Genomic DNA, 22,257 nt, shown 5'->3' with positions numbered 1-22,257 from the left:
CCTAAAACACACACATATTATGATGGCTCTGCCTACATCAGGACATCGGATTGTGGTATATCATACCTAAAAAGAGTTAACAAGGTATGGAAACTAATAACATTTGTGAATGTTCCTAGTGGCTCTTGAGGGAAAGAAAAAAATTACATTGGGTCAAATGTAAGGTTGTGAGAATCAGAAAGTGAGAGTTTTCACCATTTATTTTAAGCTGCAATCATTTACATTAAAAATAAGGTTGATTTTGCCATGTAATTGATGGCCGCATTTAAAAAAAAAGGGGGAAAACTGCCAAACTCTCAACCCCCATTACATTTGGCCCATTGTTTCAATTAAGATGCATAAAAACAAAGTAATGAAGGCTAGTGTGCAAGATAAAATGAGTGCTTGGATGTGTTATGGACATATAGAAGTGCATATATGGGAAGCGCCTTTGCGAATATACTTTCACTTTGCATAAACTAGAAACTTTTGTGAGTACAATGAATTAATTGCCATCAGGGCTATAAAAATTGTGCATTCAGAAATAACCTAATTAAATGCTAAGGTTACAACCCCACATACAGATATTGTTTATATACGTTTTTGGCTCCTGACCATAACTATTGCTTGTAAAAGTAAAGTGAAACAGATGTTTTTGTTGTCGTCTGCAGACCCATTTTTTTTCCACACAATCGGGGCAGCTTTCAAAGATTTTGCTTCGCCTGTTAAGGCAGGTGAAGCAAAATCCCAAATAAGCCGTGACTTGCACTGGTCTTTGGGGCTATTTGAATAAACCTGGGCAAAGCAATTCTCAGTCAGTAACAGCGGGTAATTGGATTTCGCCCTATGGGGAGATGCATCAATGCTTGGAGAGTAAGAAAGTGGATAGAGGGAGAGAAGTATCAATCAGCTCATATCTGTTTACAGGCTGTGCTTGACAAAGGACAGTGGAGAGAGATCAAGTACAAATCAGCTAAACATTGATACTATTGATCTATTCCTATATGAGGCTCAAACATGGAAATAACTGATGGGAAAAGACCTGGAAAAAAAACAATTAGCCAGAAAACACAGAATTAGCCAGATGGGCTGGATTGACTGATGAACTCTGGATAAAAGAAATAAAACAGTTTCCAGCAGGTTTTTTTTTTTAAAGAAAGTTAAGCTGGTACCTTAGAAACTACCAAACATGTCTCAAACAAGATTACCTTGATGGGTTTGTTCATGTCCCCCCCACATAAACTCTGCAAGGGAACACTGAACTTTTTCCAACTGGGATTAAGATTGTTCTTGATCACCTAGAGGAAAAACAGGAAACATACAAGAATAAACATGGATAGCTACACACACAGCAACATATCCTCTGTACATGTGATGTGCTGAAAGGCAAAGTTGTAAAGTTGTAGCAAAGGACACAATGTTGTTTTGTGGGTAAAGTAGAAAGGAGGAGGATGCAAATAAGAGGGGCTAGTTTACCACTGAAACCCCCCAAATGTTTGAGAGGTAGAGTTTACAGTTTTAAATTTTGTATTCCTTATTGGAGGAAACCTCTAAGTGAAAATATGTATGTATGTATGTATGTATGTATGTATGTATGTATGTATGTATGTATGTATGTATGTAAGTAAATGTGTTCTTCATAGACACCTACACAGCTTGATGGATTTGGACCAAACGTGGTACATATCCTTCATTAGACAACTTAAAATACTGGCAGGGTTTACACTGGGTCAGGGCCATATAGATTATATATAAAAATCAGTGTTCTGTAAGTCGTATTTCATCGTGGCATACACCTGTGGGCAATAAAACATGGGTGACTTTGGAATCGGACCTCATAGTTCTACCTTCAGTTAGCTATCTCCCATAGGGCGGTTTCACACTGTCCGGCTCCTGCCGGACGGCTAAAACCCGTACGGCCAGGGAGCCGTGCAGCACACACTAGTTTATCATGGAGGGGATGGCCACAGCCCGGCAGCCGTCCCTTCCAGTGGCGGGATCCAGCTGCAGCCGGGCCGTGGCCGTCCCGTGTGAATCGACACAATAGTGTCCATTCACAACTAATGTGTGCGGCACGGCTCCCTGGCCGTGCGGGATTTCTCCGTCCGGCAGGAGCCGGAGTGTGTGAAACCGGCCTTAGCTCCCCCCAAAGCTGAGGCCACCTTTAATAGGGGAAGTCCCTTGTGTTAAAGCTATTTTACAGAATTTGGGATAAACGTAATAAAAAAATAAATTTATCATCTTATCCCTCACCGTTGACCCCGCTCTGGAAACATCCAGACTTCCCGCTAGGGAACATTACATTGTATTCAGCCCCCTGGATTTCAGCTGGTATTGATAGAATAAGACAGAGGTGAATTTTCCCCTCCTGACTTCAAATCACTTTGTGAACGACATAACCTTCCAGCTACATTTAACTTTGCATATATGCAAATTGTTAGCTTCATAAGCTCTATCAAAAAATCAGATAAATTTAGAAACCCCACACTATTTGAACGACGTTGTATTTATACTCCTGGTTGCAGGGGATCTATATCCACATTGTACTCACTGAACAGTCTACAGAACTTAGTGACTAAAGAAAAACACGAGTTGGTTTGGAACCGGGACTTGGGTATAGACCTGGAGGACGAGGACTGGACAGATTTGAGGCAATATATGAGCAAATCCTCAATTAACACCAACATTAGAGAGAACTCCTTTAAAGTTTATTCACGATGGTACATGATTCCTGACAGGATATCTAGTGTTTTCCCAGGCTCCTCAGATTCTTGATGGAGACAATGTGGGCATATTGGTACCTTCCACCATATTTGGTGGGAATGCCCTGTGATATCTGAATTATGGGACGAGGTAATGCAGTTGGCCTCGAAAATAACTGGTCAATCTTTTCCTAAAGACCCTCTACATATCCTTCTTAGTAAACCTCTTGATTCCCTATCCAAAGCTCAAAATTCATTGTGCCTTCAATTATTCAATGCAGCAAAAATACTAATAGCGACTCAATGGAAGCAATCAGAGGCCCCCTCTTCAAATGCATTTATTAACAAGATGTGGGATCTTGCATCTATGGAGTAAATTACGGCACTCCTAAATGAGGGTGTCAAAAAATGTCATTTAATTTGGGACCCTTAGTACAATCTGCACCAAAGGCAAATACCTGGCCTGGAGTAAGCTGGTCTCACACCAGACCCATTTAGCCACATACAGTGTTTGCCCCTTCCTCTCTCCCTTAACTCTTTTTTTTTTTTTCATATTTCTTTCACCCTAATATATATATATATATATATATATATATATATATATATATATATATATATATATATATATATATATATAGATATATATATAGATATATATAGATATATATATAGATAGATAGATATAATGTACTGGCCTTTTTGTTGTAATTGCCTTTGGCTACTCTAATAAAATATACATAGAAAAAAAAAATCATTGTTCTGTTTGTCTGCCTGGTTAGGGGGCTTGGGGTCCCGGTCAGACCTCCCACTGGTATAAACTAACCCTGGGAGCCTGTTCTGGGCCTGCCAATGGATGGTTGTGGATGAAAAACTGAGGAACTGCAATAGTTGACAGATACGACCATAATTCAATGACTTGAAATAACCATAGATCAATTAGAACAAAAAACTTAGAAATATTGTGTACCCAAACACCTTAGAATAGCAATATTGATAAAAGTAGTAAGACTTTACACCATCTCACATTGGGAAATAAAATTTATGGGATTAAAAACCTTAACAGTAAGAAAACCTGGGGTTTAGGGCTAAAAAAAAACAAAAATGGCACAGGGCAGCCACCTTAGGGGTATGCTGGAATAGCTACTAAGCAACTTATTTTTTTAAGTTTTCCACAGTTACAGGCCAATGAGCCACACATTTTTTTAAATATGTTGACAGTTGCAGCAAACTCATGGATCACTTAATAAGTGGAAACTTTAAACCTGGGCAATGCCAGATACTTCAGCTAGTAGAATAATAAATGTTTATGCAATTTACATGCTTTTGGCAAAAGTTCTGTCACTGTACCTCCGACCTGTAAGCCAGTTGCCAGGAGCCATCATCGCTTTGTCTGAACAGCTCCAAGAATGGATCAGACTTACCAAGGAAATCCTGAAGGGGAAAAAAATAAAAATAAATCTATCCTATATAATAAAAGCCTAATGCGTGCCTAACCTCTATGAGGTGTAATCCAAGTGTTCTTATCAGAAGCTATCTAGCCGACCACTACACAGCCCCCAACCACCCAACAATTCTGGTATTCCTCTGTTTGGGCACGCACAGCCGCCAGCACTGAAATTACTGATAAATGCCATTTTAACAGTTAATACAAATGGAATTCAGATACTAGGCGCTCCTCATAAGGGCATAGAAAGTGATGGGAAAGAAGTAGTGAACAGAAAAAATTACTTCCCTCAGTGAAATTGATTTTTCTTTATGAAGATGTTCCTCAGTTCTCCGCCAGGTTTTATTCGAATATGCGGAAAAGAATATGTACAGAAAATGTGTTATATCCTTCCTTATTGGAGTCTGAATCTATCAGTCAGCTCTTTAAGCGATTTGTACGTGTACCAAAACTCACTATGAATAAGTGGTTAAAAAAAGGGACTAGGGACACAAAGCATGTGGACTAGGCGGAAGGAGGAAGTCGGAGGACTTAATCAGAACCCGCCAGACATGCGGCGGTGAATTACACATACACGAGTGACCGGAAGTGACATCACACGCGACCGGCAGCGAGTCCAGCGGGCGCACACGGCGCTAGAAACAATATGCAAATATCAGCTGTGTCTCTGCTAAGGAGGAGACGCCGACACTAGCGCTATATGAAGGGAAGATTATACACAAGCTAAGGGAAGTTTTATAATCATGTATAAGCCACAATAAGAGATGTTTTATAACGGAGAAATTGCCCCACCCACATCCGGTTTTGGAGGAACAGGAAGTGGGAGGAGATTCCAGGATATAAGGAGAAAATGCACACAATGATCTGTGCCCTGACGAAGAGACACTGAGTCTCGAAACATGTTGACTCAGATCTGAGTGTGCAAAGGACTGGAAGACCACAACTGATCTCAGGTGAGTGCATAGGCGTGCGCAGCACATTTTATTAAGGGGTGCACCGTCAAAGGAGTGCGCATAGCTCCACCGACTGGGCGTGTCTAACATCGCCAATCTGGCGTGTCTTCCATCATCTATTGGCACTCGCTACAATATAAAAAGTCTCTCAGCCACACCAAAATCTCCTGCCTATTTCAGTTGTAATCTTCTAATTACTCTGTGTAACAGTACATGCAAATACAGTCATAAACATATATGGATGATGCAGGTATTGATCTGTATATAGATATGACAATGGTCTAGTACAATTAACAATGCAAACACATAATTGATTGATGAGCGCTTCTTTGAATGAATACAGTTCTATAAAGCAAAAGTCTTTGGTTAAGGGTATTGCTGGTATTATTAGCGGCAGAGGTGTTCATAAGGGTGGGCACAGCATTAGGGGGTGCCTGTGCACCCCTAACACTCAATGTGCGCACACCTATGGGTGAGTGTGTACGTGCAAGTCCACTACCGTTTGGGACCGGTATACCATCTGGTTTGTGGGTCAAACAGTCTTAGATTAGGAGGAATATTTTTAAGTGTGTCTGTATTGCTGTATGCATCAATAAAAAGTATTTTTGGAGAATTGAGAAAAGAAACCTTTATGAGCGTCACACAAGTAAACAACATCGTGAGTAAGGGTGCGTGTCACCTAGTAGAAAGACACCTTGATATGTTTATTTAACCACTATTCATAGTGAGTTTTGGTACGCGTACAAATCGCTTAAAGAGCTGACTGATAGATTCAGACTCAAATAAGGAGGGATATAACACATTTTCTGTACATATTCTTTTCTGCATATTCGAATAAAACCTGGCGGAGAACTGAGGAACATCTTCATAAAGAAAAATCAATTTCACTGAGGGAAGTAATTTTTTCTGTTCACTACTTCTTTCCCATCATTTTCTATGCCCTTATGAGGAGCGCCTAGTATCTGAATTCCATTTGTATTTGCTTTTGTATATATAGTGGGGTACCTTAGGGTAAGACCCCAAGAAATTCAGAAGGGCGAACTTCAAATCACCCGGGCGCCACGTTTACCTTCACTCCTATTTTTTTCATTTTAACAGTTAGGTTATGTACACATTAGAACGATGGGATACGATAAACTATTGTATACAATTTCCCTTGCTCTCCCTGACATGCTCCTCCCCTCCAGCAGCCACTGTAGGGAGGCTGACAGAACTCGGCTTGGAACATTGACACCCCCTCCCTGGCTATATACGTCCCCTATACTAATACTTTTTGATCTGTATTATAAAATCTATAAGAAGCCTGTCACGTCTCGGACACTGCATTGGCAGATGGAGTGGATGCGTGTAGGACGCATACAGCCCCTCCAACAGCACTCACTGATGTGACAGACCATAATCTATAGCTGGGGAGGAAGAGGACACCGATAGTAACAGTGTGCAAAAAAGGACAACAACTCAGTGAGAGAGTGGGTGATGGGACAACATTTCTATACATTTTACCGATGGGGAGGGGGATCCTCATTTAGATTTAAAAACAAGGATTTTTCCATATATTCTCTTTTTAGAACATTGGTGTAGGCAATGGCCCCAGAAAGTGGCAACAATACAGTTTGCATCAACCTGGCTTATCAGCAGTATACAGTATATTGCAGTCATTGGTACTTGTTTCCTAGCACGGCCACAATCGCGGCCATCGGGTGTAATTTTTAGTGGCCTGCGACGCGACCGACGCGATGCCCCCGATTTTTCCATTGAAATGCATTGAAAATCGCGTCGGTCGGGTCGTATGCGGCCAAAAATGCTTAAATGGTCCACACGCGATGGCCGTGATTTCCCCATAGGGAACAATGTTAAATGCCTCAATTTACCTGCGATGACCACGATTTCCCATAGGAAACAATGTTAAATGGGTCAATTTACCCAAATCATCATAGGGAACAATGGTAAATGGGCCAGAAACCCCAAAAAACACCCCTGAACATTGACATGTCCCCCCAAAAGTATTTCACGCCACCCCGCGATCAACGTGAACCCGAAGCGTGGGGAGCGCAGCGAGCCCGCGAGGGGCGGCGGTACGCGTCCTCCGACCTTTTCATACCCCCACTATCCACGTCGGCGTGGAATTGAGAATAGAATATGTGGCAAGCGCAGCGAGCCCCCGAGCCCGAAGCGTGGCGAGCCCCGCGAGGGGACGCGGATACCTTCACAGGTAAACGCGTCCCTTCGCGGGCTTCACAGGTATCCGCGTGCGCTCGCCACGCTTCGGGGTCGGTGGCTCGCTGCGCTCGCCACACTATTCTATTCTCAACTCCACGCCGACGTTGATAGTGGGGGTATGAAAAGGTCGGAGGACGCGTACCGCCGCCGCTCGCCACGCTTCGGGTTCACGTTGATCGCGGGGTGGCGTAAACTACTTTTGGGGGGACATTTAAATGTTCAGGGGTGTTTTTGGGCCATTTACCATTGTTCCTATGATAATTTGGTTAAATTGAGCCATTTTACATTGTTTCCTATGGGAAATCGTGGTCATCGCGGGTAAATTGAGGCATTTAACATTGTTCTCTATGGGGAAATCGCGGGCATCGCGTCTGGCCCATCGCACCCGATTTTTTAGAGCATGCGATGGCCACGATTTTACACCCGATGACCACGATCATGATCGTTGTGGCCGTGCTAGGAAACAAGTACCCAGTCATTTTATTAAAAGATACCTTTTTATCTAGGTTCCTAGCTTCCACTTCTAAAATCACCACCCGAGTGTCCTTAATCTCTTCTGCAGTTATCTGGTAGAAAAAAAATCATATTAGTTAATCATATTAGCTCCTTGTTGTTACAGTTCACTGCATAAACTCAAGATAAACCTACAATCCAGTTGTCTAAGAAAGTTTTACATGTATTGCTAGCTTGTCATGTTGAAAGCAAAACCTATTAATTTTACCCATCCATTTTCTAATTCACAGGACTATAGCACATTCGAGGGGCAAGTTTCTAACAAGGCTGGATGCCAATTCTTTAGATTTGAATCTGTTTATTAGAAGTAAGTTTTGGCTGCTTGATATGGCTAATTTATCGCTCCATAGTTGAATTGCTATGTCTCACTGTGTTGAGACTTTTGGATTGTTCCAATGATTTTGATCAAAACTTGCTTCAGATGGTTATTTCTATTAATTTTCAATAAAAATAAATTACACAAAAATAACAAGGCTGGAACAATTTCAGGAGGAGTACAGGAGGTAATTGTACTATAGTATCAGAATCAACTTTATTGGCCAGGTCTACCTCACGTATATTGGTTTACTATATGCTTAGCAATGCAAGGTTGCTGTAAAAAAAATCCTAGTAAAGAGATTAAAAGGTCAGGGCACTAATTACAATTTAAAAAAAGTTTTGGTTCTTCGGTCAGTTCATTTGTCTGAACCCATCTGGGTAACACTTAAGATCATTCAGTAAACTGAAACATACTTGCTGGTTGACACCTACCCTCCACCATTTTGGCCTCATTTTTATAAGTAACAGACACCATAGAAGATATTCCACTCGGACATTACCAAAAAATGTTCTTTTCTATCGGGGCAAACTGCAGCATTATATGGTTACCTGCAATTTTTGCACTTTATTTTTTATGACATTTATCCTTTGATCAGACCTTACTCTGCTAGCCAATATAGATTGCGGTAGGGTGGCTTTATATCTTCAGTGACAGTTTAGAGGGACACTTGTAATATAGGAATTCCATGTCAACATCGGTAATTGCTTGTTGGACTCCTACCTCTGTGTTGCAGGTGTGTAACTCTGCCACCAATAGGTTCCTACAATGGCACATGTGCCACCTGTCTACTACATAGGACATGTAGCTTATTTACTGGGGTATGTGCAGTCAAGTTGCTGCAACACCTCCTGGATGGTGCTGGCCATTTAACCGCTGTCCCAGAGTTGTGCTTTACAATGGGCAGAGCTAAGAAACACCGGGCCCAACCACAGGGCAGCAGGAAAACTGAATAGCCATTTGTGCTATTCTAGTGGTCACATAACAGACTGCACTTACTGTAATCATGCCCTTTCCAGCAAGTTTCCCCTTCTTCAGTTCCAATGGCCCTTTCAATTTACGATTGGATACAACCTAAGAGTTACATTAAAATAAGTCCAAGTTACAGGCACATTTTATTAATGTATTTATTGAATGCACACATTGGGGCAGATGTATTAAGCCCATCGAAGAGTAAACTGGAGATAAACTGGAAGGAGTTAACGCACCAGCCAATCAGCTGTGTTTGAAATATGACAGTTGGGAATTGATTGGCTGGTGCATTATCTCCATCCACTTTATCTCCAGTTTATCTCTTTGACAGGGTTAATACATCTGCCCCACTATGCAGTGCTTTACAGACAATATTTAGTATTCACAACAGCTTGCAATCTGGAGTTCCTACCACTTTGACAAACACTACAGTTATTTTTGTCCCAAGGCTATTAACCAAACCACACTATTTTTGGATGGCTGCAGGAAACTACAATCCCAGACAGCAAAGCACCACTGCATCTTATTAGATTCTTCTACAAACAAAAAATACTATAAAGTATATATTTCTGAAGGCAGTAGATGCGCAATACTAAAATGACTATCAACATTGTAATTTGGCTTATGAAACAGGAAAAGGGCATGTAGGCGACTCCAAGGGTAATGAAGTATTACCTAATGCTCTACTTCATTCACTCTCCACAATGAACCCAAACATACTCACGTGGACCAAATGGAAGTGTCAATAAAATGTGACAAATTATACCATTTAGAAATTGAACAAAAAGGTACTAATATAAGTGCATCTCTCAAACTATTGAACTATATTGGCAAGCTTCTAACTAGTGGCAATCTCTTAAAACACGCAAAAATGACACTAGGCAGATTTGGAAGTGCACGTGGCACAACCATTGAAACATAGCGAGTAAACAAGTTCAGGGCAAGGGATCACAAAAATTTACATATGATTAGAAGCAACACATGACGCCAATGTATGTAGTTAAACGTTCAGACAAAGGGATATTCTATCCAAAATGGAAACAATCATACCTGACCAAGAGTACACTCAAACCCTCCAAGGTAATCATCATCATTCAGATCTACAGATTTGTTGTCAATGTCATAGACTCCAAACTTGATGCTCTGTACTTTCTCAAAGTAATAATCAATAACTGGTTTTGTGGAGAACTCCGGGCTCTGACAGTTCTTGATCCTCTCTGTCCGGGCCAACTAAAGCAAAAAGATAAGGGAAAATTGATTATTTACTTAAACCTGCGAAGCTGATCAGTTCATTGTTTGTTACAGGATTTGTTTAATGACATTAATTGCTTTCAGCGCCACAGAGTTTGCTATGGACACTACTAAAAAGGTGTAAACAGCAAATACATACAAATGGCACAATTGCAATAAACTATTTTTTAATTATTAGCTGGTTTATTTTATGCTGCTTTCACATCACAAACCCTGCTCTAACCCGGTATTTGAAAAAGTTTATGAAATGGGTCTGAGCAAGCTTAACCCCTTTAACATCACATGGCGGACCTGGTTTATTACTGGTTTGGTGCCTTTCACACTGAACCTGGTTCACCCATAGAAAACAGTGTAATGTTATTTGTAATGGATTTTTCTGGCTCACATATTTGTATTATAGCTAAATATAAACCTGTCTGTTGATGTACTGTACCAATTACAAATGTTTGTATATATTAGATCAGGGGTTCCCAATCTTTTTTGAATCACGGCACCCTAGAGTATCAGAATTTTTTCATGGAACCCTAGGCCAAAAAAAAATGTAATTAGATAGGGTTTATATGCAATTCTTAGAATCAGTTATGTGGTAAAGGGCATGATTTGCTTCTGTTTGTACACATTTTATGATTGGCAGCCACCAGCACTGGTTTTGCTCATAAATAATTAACCAATAATAATTTGAGTTGGTCCTGGACCACCAATTCAGGGCACCCCTGCAAGTGTCCCAAGGCACCCCAGGGAGCCACGGCACACAGTTTGGGAACCACTGTATTAGATAATCCTTTACAGTGCCAGTGATTTGTCTGGCAATGTCTGCCTCCCCTCTTATTCTAAGCAACTCCCTTCCCTCATCTGTCCATGTTGCTATAACTGTATGTTCTTCTGTAGTGTAGAAATATGCCAGCAATGCTTCTCCACTACTTTCAATTCTATTTCTCTAGTTTCCTGATTCAGGATTGTGTCAGACAGGGCGACAGCCTAAAGGCCCATACACACTGGGCGACTGAGCTGAAAGTCGCTCAAAACAGCAGGTTTGAGCGGCTTTCAGCTCAAAGCCGCCCAGTGTGTATGGCCCGGCGATGAGCGCTGCTGCACGCTCCCGTGTCATTACCGGGAAAGCCTGGTTATACCAGCAGATGAGCGGCTTTCAGGGCGGGGTTGCATAGCGCTCCGCTATGCAACGCCATCCTCCCCCCACCTCCATCAGCGCCGGGCAGGGGGAAAGCCGCTCAGTGTGTATGCACTGAGGGGCATACACGCTGGGCATAGTCGCCCAGTGTGTATGGAGCGGTACTTGTGTATTATCACGGCTCCCACGATTTCCATCTTATGGCATCTTATACAATTTAAAATTGTATACCATTGTATATGGCATACAATGGCATCCGATGAGATGAGATTTTAAATTGTATAAGCACACTAATGGGTGCTTTCAATGTTAATTGGCCCCCCTATAAGATTTTTAATTGTATAAGCACCCTAATGGGTGCTTACAATGTTAAATGCACCCCCACGCCACCACCACTATCAACGCAAACCCGAAGCGTGGCGAGTGCAGCGAGCCCGCGAGGGGCGGCGGCACGCGTCCTCCGACCTTTTCATACCCCCACTATCCATGTCGGCGTGGAGTTGATTTTATATAGTGTGGCGAGCGCAGCGAGTCACCGAGCCCGAAGCGTGGCGAGCGGCCGCGTTTTACTTTACATGTATTACGCGTGCGCTCGCCACGCTTCGGGCTCGGTGGCTCGCTACACTATATAAAATCAACTCCACGCCGACATGGATAGTGGGGGTATGAAAAGGTCGGAGGACGCGTACCGCCGCCGCTCGCCATGCTTCGGGTTGGCGTGGATAGTGGGGGTGCATTTAACATTGTAAGCACCCATTAGGGTGCTTATACAATTTAAAATCTCATCTCATCGTATGCCATATACAATGGTATACAATTTTAAATTGTATAAGATCGGGTCCCATCGCAGCACATCTCATCTCATTGCATACCATCTTAAGCCTTATGGTATGCAATGAGATGGAATGAGATTGGAGCCGTGATAATACACAAGTACCTATGGACCTTTACACCTTTAGCACAGTCCTGTGTTCAAAAGGATATGGATCATTTTATAGACACCAACTAGGTCGACAAGCACTAGTTTGAAACCACAATTACCGATGCATGAAGGTCGATATTGAGTTTTCCATTTTTTTTCCCCCCAGGACTGTTGAGAGTCTACATGGACGCTGAAACGTAGCAGCCGCCATTCTTCAGGCACACTATTTTATGCTCACACCACGCCCTAGCTCAGGGAACCTTCGGCCCTCCAGCTGTTGAACTACACATCCCAGCATGCAATGCAACAATTTTAGCATGGCCAAATAGCAAAATGTAGCAGGTCATGCTGTGATATGTAGTTCAAAAGCTGGAGGGAAAAAGGTTCCCCTATCCCTACCCTAGCGGATGGTAGGGCATGAAATATTGCATGTCAGCTCAAAAAATAAATAATGGTGAAAAACCCCATGTTGACCTAATGCTTGCGTCAACCTGCCCCATGACGACCTTCCGTAATGTCGACCTAATGCTTGTAGATCTAGTGACCATATCCCATTTAAAAATACCGGGTCTGAGGCTTTCACACTGCAAAATGAATTGCCTTTGAACTTGGTAGGATCCTTCTTTTTTAACGGTTTGAATTACTGGGTTTTTGGACCAGGCATTTTGACTATGGAGCTTTCACATTGCACCTAGAACTGGGTTGACACGCTTAAAAAAAAAAAAAACACAGTGTCGACATGGACAATTGTTCACTGCATCCACTCGCCATGCTTCGGGCATGGTACATCACTACGCTTGGCACACTATTTTCTTTTCCCACCATGCTCTAGTGATGGGGTAGCCAACTCCAGTCCTCGTGAGCTATCAACCGTTAAATGTTTTCCAGATCTCCTCACAGAATCACAAGTGAAGTAATTAGCTCCACCTGTGGATCTTTTCAAATGTGTCAGTGAGTAATGAGTGCACCTGTGCAGCAGCTAGGTTGTCTGGAAAATGTGACCTGTTGCTAGCTATCTAAGGACTGGAGTTGGCTACCACTGCCCTGGTGGATGGTAGGGCATGAAATACCACCTGTCGTCACAAAAAAAAATAAAAAAAATCATGTCAACCTTTTGATCCCCAGGTCGACCTAATGACCTATCCTGTCTGATCAGACCACTGTGTTGACCTGTTCTTGCATGGTCTCATGTAACTTCAAACTCTGGAGAACATTTAAATTGCTGCTTTAAAATTTCTTGGTTCTCCCCTTAAACAGCTGCTATTTTTTGGTAGTAAATGGCAAAAGCACGGAGGTTAATATTTTCTAAAAATCATGTAATGTACCACGGTCAATTTACATTTTATCTATTTTACAAATATTAGAATTACCTTAGAAGTTAATTTAAGATTTTAAAAAAAGTGGTTGTTCCTGTAAAAAATGTATTATTTCCACTGTTACATTAACAACATAGCTAGATAAAAATGATGAATTTGCAATACAATTTTACCTCTGACCACTTTCCATCACCAATACTTTGTAATACCACACAAAGGGGATCAGATTTGGATCCAATGTCCTTATCCAACAGATCTGAGCAAGAGATAGACAGCTGGACTTTGGTCACACATTGAGCCATCTGTAGAAGAAAAAAGACACATACTGTAACAGGATATCTAGCCCAGAAGCCACAATAAATATGCTATTTTAGCATGAATAAAATCATAGCATAATCACTTTTTCAAACTTTTCATATTGAAATTTTAATCACGCGATTACAAAACAAAAGCCAAACTGTTAAACACCTTCAGCTGTAAAGAGAAAACAGCTGTAATCTATTAGCAAGTGTTATGCTCAATAAGAGGTCAAATAAGTATGAAAAATGTCACTAAAAACTAAGCATTATATACAAAAGCAAGTGTTCATGAAAAATGAGTATTGGCTTTTGTAAGAAGTTTTATTAAAAACAATTTTTGGTGTTGCAGCAATGATCATGCATACAACCAGCGAGTACTGAAGCCACAACACTGGCATCATGCGCTTCAAACATATGGAAGCAGTAACATTTTGTAAAAGAGTGCACTTGTGACTAGGGTGCTGCCCTGTACAATTGCCACAGACGCGCCATTCCACAAAACCCAAGAGCCCCCAACAGCACGAGTCGAGTGGACCCAAACAGAAGGTGGAAAGAAACATTTGAAGACCAATACACCTGTCGAATGGCAGAAGTGACCCATTGAGCAATAGGACCCTCTGAGGCTGGCCTGCTGGTTTAAAAAGCATATGGATTCTTTAATGGTGTTGATTGATGCACCAGAGAAGCAGTACGGTTGAGAGAAATGCGTAAAATACGGGATACATCCATAAGCTCCAAGGAGAAACCATCAGCAAATGAAGACTCCTGCTAAAGTGCTGGAAAAACAATGTCTTAATATGGTTAATATGGAAAGAATATGTGCCTAAACCTAACCTCCCACTCCACGGGCCTAAAGCTAACCTGCCATGCATACTTAAGATCAAGATGCCAATAGGGGGCCAGGCAGCAGAGGGACAGCTGCACTATCTCCTCCTTCAGTCTTCATGGTCATGTTCAGATGTTATGGGACATGCACATTTCGTGATTAGAGAGCAAAGTCAGGGTTACGGGAGACAACGGACTCTACGGTCTCCCACAGTTCTGCCCTGATAAGAGTGCTTCTTCTGCAGCCATTTTAAAGAAGAGTGACAAGAAACCACAATGTGGGAAAGGAATCTCCAAATTCAGACTATGGTCAGGATTTAATCTAAACATCCCAAAACTAAGCAAGCCCCCACCACCAAAGTGATAGCTGGAGCCCCCAGGCTGTCATGTTTATTGCACTGCTGCCTTGAGGTACAACGTCCTCTAAAGGGTCCTCGATGGACAGAAGGCCTGAAAGTTTGAACTACCTTGGCCTTGAAATGTACAGAATCTGGGAGATTTAGATTTTTGGGGCTGAAACAGCAAAGTAAGGGCTCTTGCCACCTGTAGCCTGTGAAATAATCTTTGTAATTATGATCCAAACAAATGTTCACTCGAAAAAGGAACAACTTGACAAGTGTGGCATGCTAGGAGTGAGGCCATATGGAACCCTTGTTGGAAACAGCCAAAGTTGAATCGCCAGACTATACATAAAGGGAATACAATAAGACATTCCCCACATAGGCCACGGCCTCCATGATCCGCAAGAGAAATAGCTTGGGAAAGATCATCCGACTTAAACCCAGAGACTCTTATCACAATATCCTTAATTACACAGGCATCAGCCAAACAGGCCGCAGGTATATGCACACAGATATTGTGCTCCAAATAAGATGCAATTTTGACACAAAAGATGCAAAAAATTATAACAAAAATCCAACACTAGAAGAGCCTCAAACAACCTGGCATACAAGGGAATACATACAGATGACTGAAAGAGGCATCCCAATGGAGAGAATCCCAACATGGGCTGGTAAGTATACCAACATTCTCCTCAACTCCTCTCCCGAGCCCCCCCCCCCCCCCACTAACGGGGGCTCCAGAAAGGTATTGTTGGGGGGCAACAATACCTTTCTGCAGCCCCCGTTAGTGCCTGACCCTAACCCTTCCTATCCAGCACCCTAACCAACCGCTACCCCATAGCTGAACCCTAATCCCCCCTCTTGGTGCCTAATCCACTCTCCCCACAGACTAACCCTAACGTGCCCTAGTATATTTAAGATTGTGATGCCAGTAGTCAGGATTCAAGTGTCTGCACCTTCAATTAAGGAATTTTCCGGAACTGCAATTCGGTATTTCAGCATCGATATTTCGACTTCTGGAATTCCATCCAACAAATCCTATCCTGTGCCAAGAGGGGCTGTTTGGTGCAACTGCATCAGAGATGTACTGTATGAGGACACATCAGTACATTCCAATTTGTAATGATTGAACAAACAGGGAACAATGGTACATCCAAACTTTTTTGACCCTTTACTAACTTTTTGCCTAACTTATTTGGGAAGTCTAATTTTATCAGCTGTCTTTCAATTCACAACCTTAGGGATTTCTTAACGGTGGTAATTTTATCTAGAAAGAGTGGTCACTTTAAACAAATTCAGTTGTTAAGGCCAACCATCCAAATAATTGGGAGACAAAGCAATTCGCTCAGTGCTTGCTACATTTACATAGCATTCCACTGCTCTTTCCTGAATGCATGAATGGCTTGATAACAGTGAGTGCCAAATCACTTGTCCCCCTAGCAGATTCCCTTACCATGACTCATACAGAGTCCAAATCCTCTTTGTACTTGGTTGACGTGGACATAAATATTATACTTTACAAGGATTATAAAAAATGTTAGCCCAAGGTGTGGTGTTAAGAGAGGGTATTGAATCAATTTGCTGCAGATGATTGTTCACCTGCATGTACACAAACTGCATATGAGGATTCCCATCTGTATGGAGGGATCATGCTACCGCACACACACAAAAAAACAAAATAAACAAAAACACCTTTCCCACTTAAGATTACAGTCTACTAGCTATGATATTTAATATATATATATATATATATATATATATATATATATATATATATATATATATATATATATATATATATTTTGTCATCTTATTTAACCCCTTCAGTGGTGGGCTTTTTTGGGGAGCACTCCCCACTGGGCGACTTTTATGAGGAGCGCTCCCTAAAAAACAACAAAAAAAACACCACTGCCTCCCTGGGTCCGGGCAGCTCCGCTACCCGGACCTGTACCTCTGCACCTTGTCCCTGTCGGCAGCCGGTTTGTCACAAGCCGGCGCCGGGGACTTCAATACAAAAGCCGGAGTGGAGGGGGGAGGAGGCGCGGCAGAGGGAGCCGGGCAGCGCTGAAGCTGCCCGAGTTCAGTGATTGAACTCAGCAGCGCTGTCCGGCTCTAAACAGTGGCAATCCCAAGAATTTTCCAGGCTTGTCACACTGGGCACTGAGGCACAGCCCGGAAAATTCTCGGGATTGCCACTGAAGGGGTTAAACCCTGGGAGGTTCTTTTGTGTATAAATTTATTTTATGATTATTAAATCATTTTTAAATATCGGCTTTATGTATTAAGCGCCATCTGGATTGTGTTCAGTTTTATTTTGCTTTCTGGAAGTTGGCATACCTCCTATACAGTGGCTGCTGATATACATATAAATATCTGGAGCACCACCCACTCTAGAGCCTGAGACATGTGTGATCTAGATCTCTACTGTGGCTATAACATCGTTTTTACAGAAAAATAAAGTAATGAAGCCGACACTATGTATGCAAACAAAATTAAGGCACGGGTGGCTCTGATGGCCATATCAGGTTCAAAAAGATGAAAAGGGCTCATTACAATGTAACCCTATGGTCATCAATTCTATTTTTAAAGCCTACTACGAGTGTCTTTATAATCTTAAGGACTCTTCAAACAACCAAATCACCAGCTAACTTTTTGCCAAATATTTATTATTTTGCAATCTCCCTTCGATAGACTGACACTTTAACAGGTCTCAACAAACCTATTTTATTCAGAAACCACCAAGGCAACAATCATTGTTCTTCCTAAACCTAAAGACTCCCAATGAATCAACAATTATCACCACATATCACTCGATTCCCTCAAAACAGCATCACCACATTGAAATCCACACTAAGCAAATATGTATGGAACCATAAAAAGCCTAGAGTCCAACAGCATATTTTAGTTAAGCAATCCCATAGTGGCGGTCTTTGATTGACAATCCTTTAGCATTACTTACATGCCACTAAATTAAGCCAGATGATAGCCGGGCACTCCAATAAATTATAGGCGATGGGTTGATTTGGAGAGTGATCTAGTTGGGATTTCCTCGATTTCATATTTACCTAGGCATCCTTGTAAGTCACCTCCCCAATTCTCCCATCCCTCACCTACTGTTAAGCGAACTCTTCAAATTTAGGAGACTCTTGGACAGAAAACTCAAAGTATCCACAGATTGCTCCTGGTCTCCCCCACGATGGCATCCCCCTGGTTACTCTTGGGCATCAATAGACTTGACCATATATTAGGTAGCTACGCACCAAAATCATTTACTGAATTACAATAAAAATTTGGCAAACCTAACACTATCTTCAACTATGACACTGCTTCCTCTTTCCGAATCCCTAGTACACCACAAATTCCTCCCTCAATAGAGATATTTCATGTACCGACCCACTGATACAGGCGCTATCTCCCAACTATATAATTCGATCTGGATAATGTTCCTCTAAATCTTGAAACCCATGAACAAGCATTGGATCGAGACCTAGAAAAGCAATTTGATGAGGAATGTGACAAACTTTAATCTTTAAGGGTAGCCCTACGAGAAAACTCCTACAAAATATATACCAGTCCCAGATGAACTACACCGTATGTACCCTAGCTCCTCCAACTTGTGCTGGAGGAATTGCCAGCATTGAGGTACAGTCTGCCATATATGGTGGACATGCCTGACACTACAGTCTCTTTGGAACATGGTGCACACACTTGTATCGCAACTCATCAAACTACCTTATTCTCTTACACCTGCCAACCTTCTTCTGTGTGCCCCTCTGAAGCACGATCTTAAGAATCCTTCACACATTTCCTGCTCAGTAATTGTCCGTAATTGAAAAGTCCCCACTGCTCCAAGTCACCAATTTCCTAAATAGAGTATGGTCTGTAGCAAAAATGGAATATCTTACTAGCCTTCAAAAAAACATGGTTTGGAAGTTCCACTTGTGTTACTCTTACCACACCACCCCCGTCCTGGCCTTAAGTGATTGTCAACCCCTAATAAGATTAATAAGTGTTTCACACATTCCCAGATCAGCCCACTAAGAAAAAAATCCTGAGCACTACCCCACCCCATCAAAACTCCTCATGTTTCAACACCTGTAGGGTAATTTATTTTTGTTTGTTTTAAAAAAAAAATCCATTGTATAGCCTTTTCCTTTTTTTATTAACGTGTTCAGTGTATGTACATATGTCATTTTATTTGATTTTATATATGATGTTACCAAACTATCTCAATATATATGTAAGTTTAACACATGTATTTTATCACCAATTATTGATTCAATAAAAAATTAGAAATGTAAAAAAAAAAAAAAAGTTATAACATACAGAAGTATCCAAATGGATTTGGAAACTTAGCTGTACCATGCAATTATTTTCAAAAAGTAATTGGGTCAATTCTATTCAGAACGATGTGAACTCACTGAACTTTTATAATCTGAGTGCTGCTAACACCAGACTAGTGGATTTCTGCTCGCACCCATCTTGTGGTGACGGCAGAAATCCAACAAAACTAGGGTAGCAATGTGGTTTTGTGCCCTAGCATGGCACAAATAGCATTGCGGAAGGCATTATGCTGGTACGCACGGGTGTTTAGTCGACCTAGCAAAACACTGATTTGAATAGCTCCGGGACCGCCCTCTAGTGACTATTCACATCGTGCAGAATAGAAATCACCCACTTGTGTTCTACTAATCTCAAGTACAGACTACACAATTAGTACTATTATGTACTACAAGCAAATTAAGATGCAAAACTTTGGGAAAACAGTGCTCATGCACAGGATTTGCTACCTGTGATGGAGTGTTTAATTTGCTCCAGGCATCTCAAGCCATACAGTTTAAAAAGGATAGGTGTACAACATACCTCCCAACTGTCACGATTCCGTCGGGACAGTCCCGATTTTCGGGTCCTGTCCCGACGTCCCACCCGCGGCAGGCATTGTCCCGCTGCGGGGGGTGGCAGTTGGGAGACCCCCCAATCTAGTAGAATAGACGCTGTGCGCATGCGCACAGCGTCTATTCTCGTATGAAAATGAGGTCGCGGCTAATTAGCATAAGCCGCGCCCTCATTTGCATACGACCCGCCCCCTTTTCGGGCGCTCGCGCGGCGAAGTCCCTATTTCCTCCGGCCAGAAGTTGGGAGGTATGGTACAAGGACACATCTTTAGTAGAACTACATACTATATAGTTCATGTATGGCGTACTGCATGCAATATATATCATGTTTAGCACTATGGGGGGTGTCCCATTACCCTCGATGTTTTAGTATTAATTTTATTTTTATTTTATTAAAATCGGCCTATCCTATTGGATAAAAGACCTGCTTCAGCCGAAAAACACACAGGTGCAGTGAAGCCTGTATGTTTTAGATGAAAACGGGGCTGCTTTCTGCATGCCTGAGGCAAGTAAAGCAAATTCTGATACCCGTGATCAGCGATTGTGGGTAACAGGATATCACCCCATGGCTGTAATAACTTATAATACTATACAATCTTTCACTACACATTTGGCTGCTTTTCATTTATCTACCGTGAATATCAAGGGAGGCATTTTTCAAATATCCTCCAAATAGCTAGGTGCTAATAGCTACTAAACCATGAGATACCGCCTATACATGCTCTTTGATTGTGACTTTGAAGTGGCCTGAATTAACCTCAGCATTTACTCTCCCAGCACCTGCATCTTGGTTGGGGCATGAAATATTTCCTATCAGCTGCCTTTCTGGAACCAGCTCTTAAGCTTCCACACAAAATGCTTTAACATGAGCAAATACTTCCTGATGACACATTGGATATTAAAAACATTACATTTCTGAGGCTTTAAAATTGAAAGTGTAATAATGAGAAAAGAGCTTTAGTGTTTTATACATGCTTAATATTCTGTATAATACATTTCAGCAGCTGAAATGGTTTTATTGCAATAATAAAGAGGTTTCTAAAGTGCAGCACACTATACAAGACATCACTTAGCAGCAGTAAAACACAATTACTTATATAATAATTTAACTGTTCTTATAGAACCTAAAAAGTGCCCCATGTCTGATAATATTTTTTAACTATATGTTGTGGCCAGGGATAAGGAGGGGGAGTAAGAATGACACTTTTGAATTAAGCACGACTTTTGATTAAAAAAAAAGTGTAAAATCAAAATGTTGATCCTTGTAATGAAAAAGGAGTTGTTTTAGTTTTGCACAGTGATGGCCATATTTATAAACTGCTGTTATGTTAGAGACCAAGTTTTTTGGGTTCATTACTGTGCACAGATTCTGAATAGAAACTTCAAATCACCTGTCCCAGCATTGCTTGCAGCTGTACCAATTATTCTTATTATCATTTATATGGCGCCACAAGGGTTCCACAGTGCCTAACATTACATAAATGAGCAAACGAATTGCAGTACAAGATAAGTTAGGACAAGTACATGGTGAGTAAAGACCATTGCATCAGAAGACAGGACACTGAAGCAATTATTAGAGTGGCATAGATATATACTAAGCAAAGCACATGAGAAGAGAGGGCCCTGCTTGTGAGCTAATTATTTCACACAGTACTTGTTTCCTAGAACAGCCACAATCTTGTCCATCGTGTACCTTAAAGTTAAGGTACACGATGGACGCGATGGACCAGATGGACCAGATTTCCTTTGAAATCAGGTCCATTTTGCCGGCAAAGGCAAAATCGGGACCATCGCGTCGGTCGCATGCATTAACATGGCCCGCGACGCAACCGACGCGATGGACGAGATTTTGCCATAGGCTTCAATGTTAAAATATTTTTAACATTGAAATCAGGAGCATCGCGTCGGTCTTGTGCCATTATAATGGCACAAGATGAGATGGACTTGATTAAGTCCATTTTACATAGCAAACAATGTGAAATGGGCAAATATGACCCATTGTATATGGGCCCGTCATCGTTACAAAGTTAAGCAACCCCATTGTGAGCGTCACCCCACGATTGACCCGAAGCGTGGCGAGCGCAGCGAGCCAGCGAGGGGCGGCGGTGCGCGTCCTCCTACCTTTTCATACCCCTACTATCCACGTCGGCGTGGAGTTGAGAATATAAAGTGTGGCGAGC

At 41.7% G+C, this 22,257-nt stretch overlaps 1 protein-coding gene across 4 annotated transcripts in view; it reads right to left on the bottom strand.

The window, feature by feature from the left end:
- CPNE1 (copine 1) overlaps nucleotides 1-22,257 on the bottom strand; it is a 130,543-nt gene that overhangs the window by 27,096 nt on the left and 81,190 nt on the right. For all 4 annotated transcript variants that reach the window (XM_083147631.1, XM_083147633.1, XM_083147630.1 and 1 more), the window contains 6 exons: nucleotides 13,891-14,019; nucleotides 10,150-10,329; nucleotides 9,127-9,201; nucleotides 7,793-7,864; nucleotides 4,029-4,112; nucleotides 1,188-1,277 (listed from right to left, as the gene is read on the bottom strand). In XM_083147631.1, coding sequence (XP_083003757.1) covers nucleotides 1,188-1,277; nucleotides 4,029-4,112; nucleotides 7,793-7,864; nucleotides 9,127-9,201; nucleotides 10,150-10,329; nucleotides 13,891-14,019 — 630 coding nt within the window. The remainder of the gene's footprint in view (nucleotides 1-1,187; nucleotides 1,278-4,028; nucleotides 4,113-7,792; nucleotides 7,865-9,126; nucleotides 9,202-10,149; nucleotides 10,330-13,890; nucleotides 14,020-22,257) is intronic.

Source organism: Crinia signifera, chromosome 6, assembly GCF_055691185.1.
Source record: "Crinia signifera chromosome 6, ASM5569118v1, whole genome shotgun sequence".
Taxonomy (NCBI): domain Eukaryota; kingdom Metazoa; phylum Chordata; class Amphibia; order Anura; family Myobatrachidae; genus Crinia; species Crinia signifera.
The sequence above is the reverse complement of the archived record's forward strand: the minus strand, read 5'-3'. Positions and strand labels throughout refer to the sequence as shown.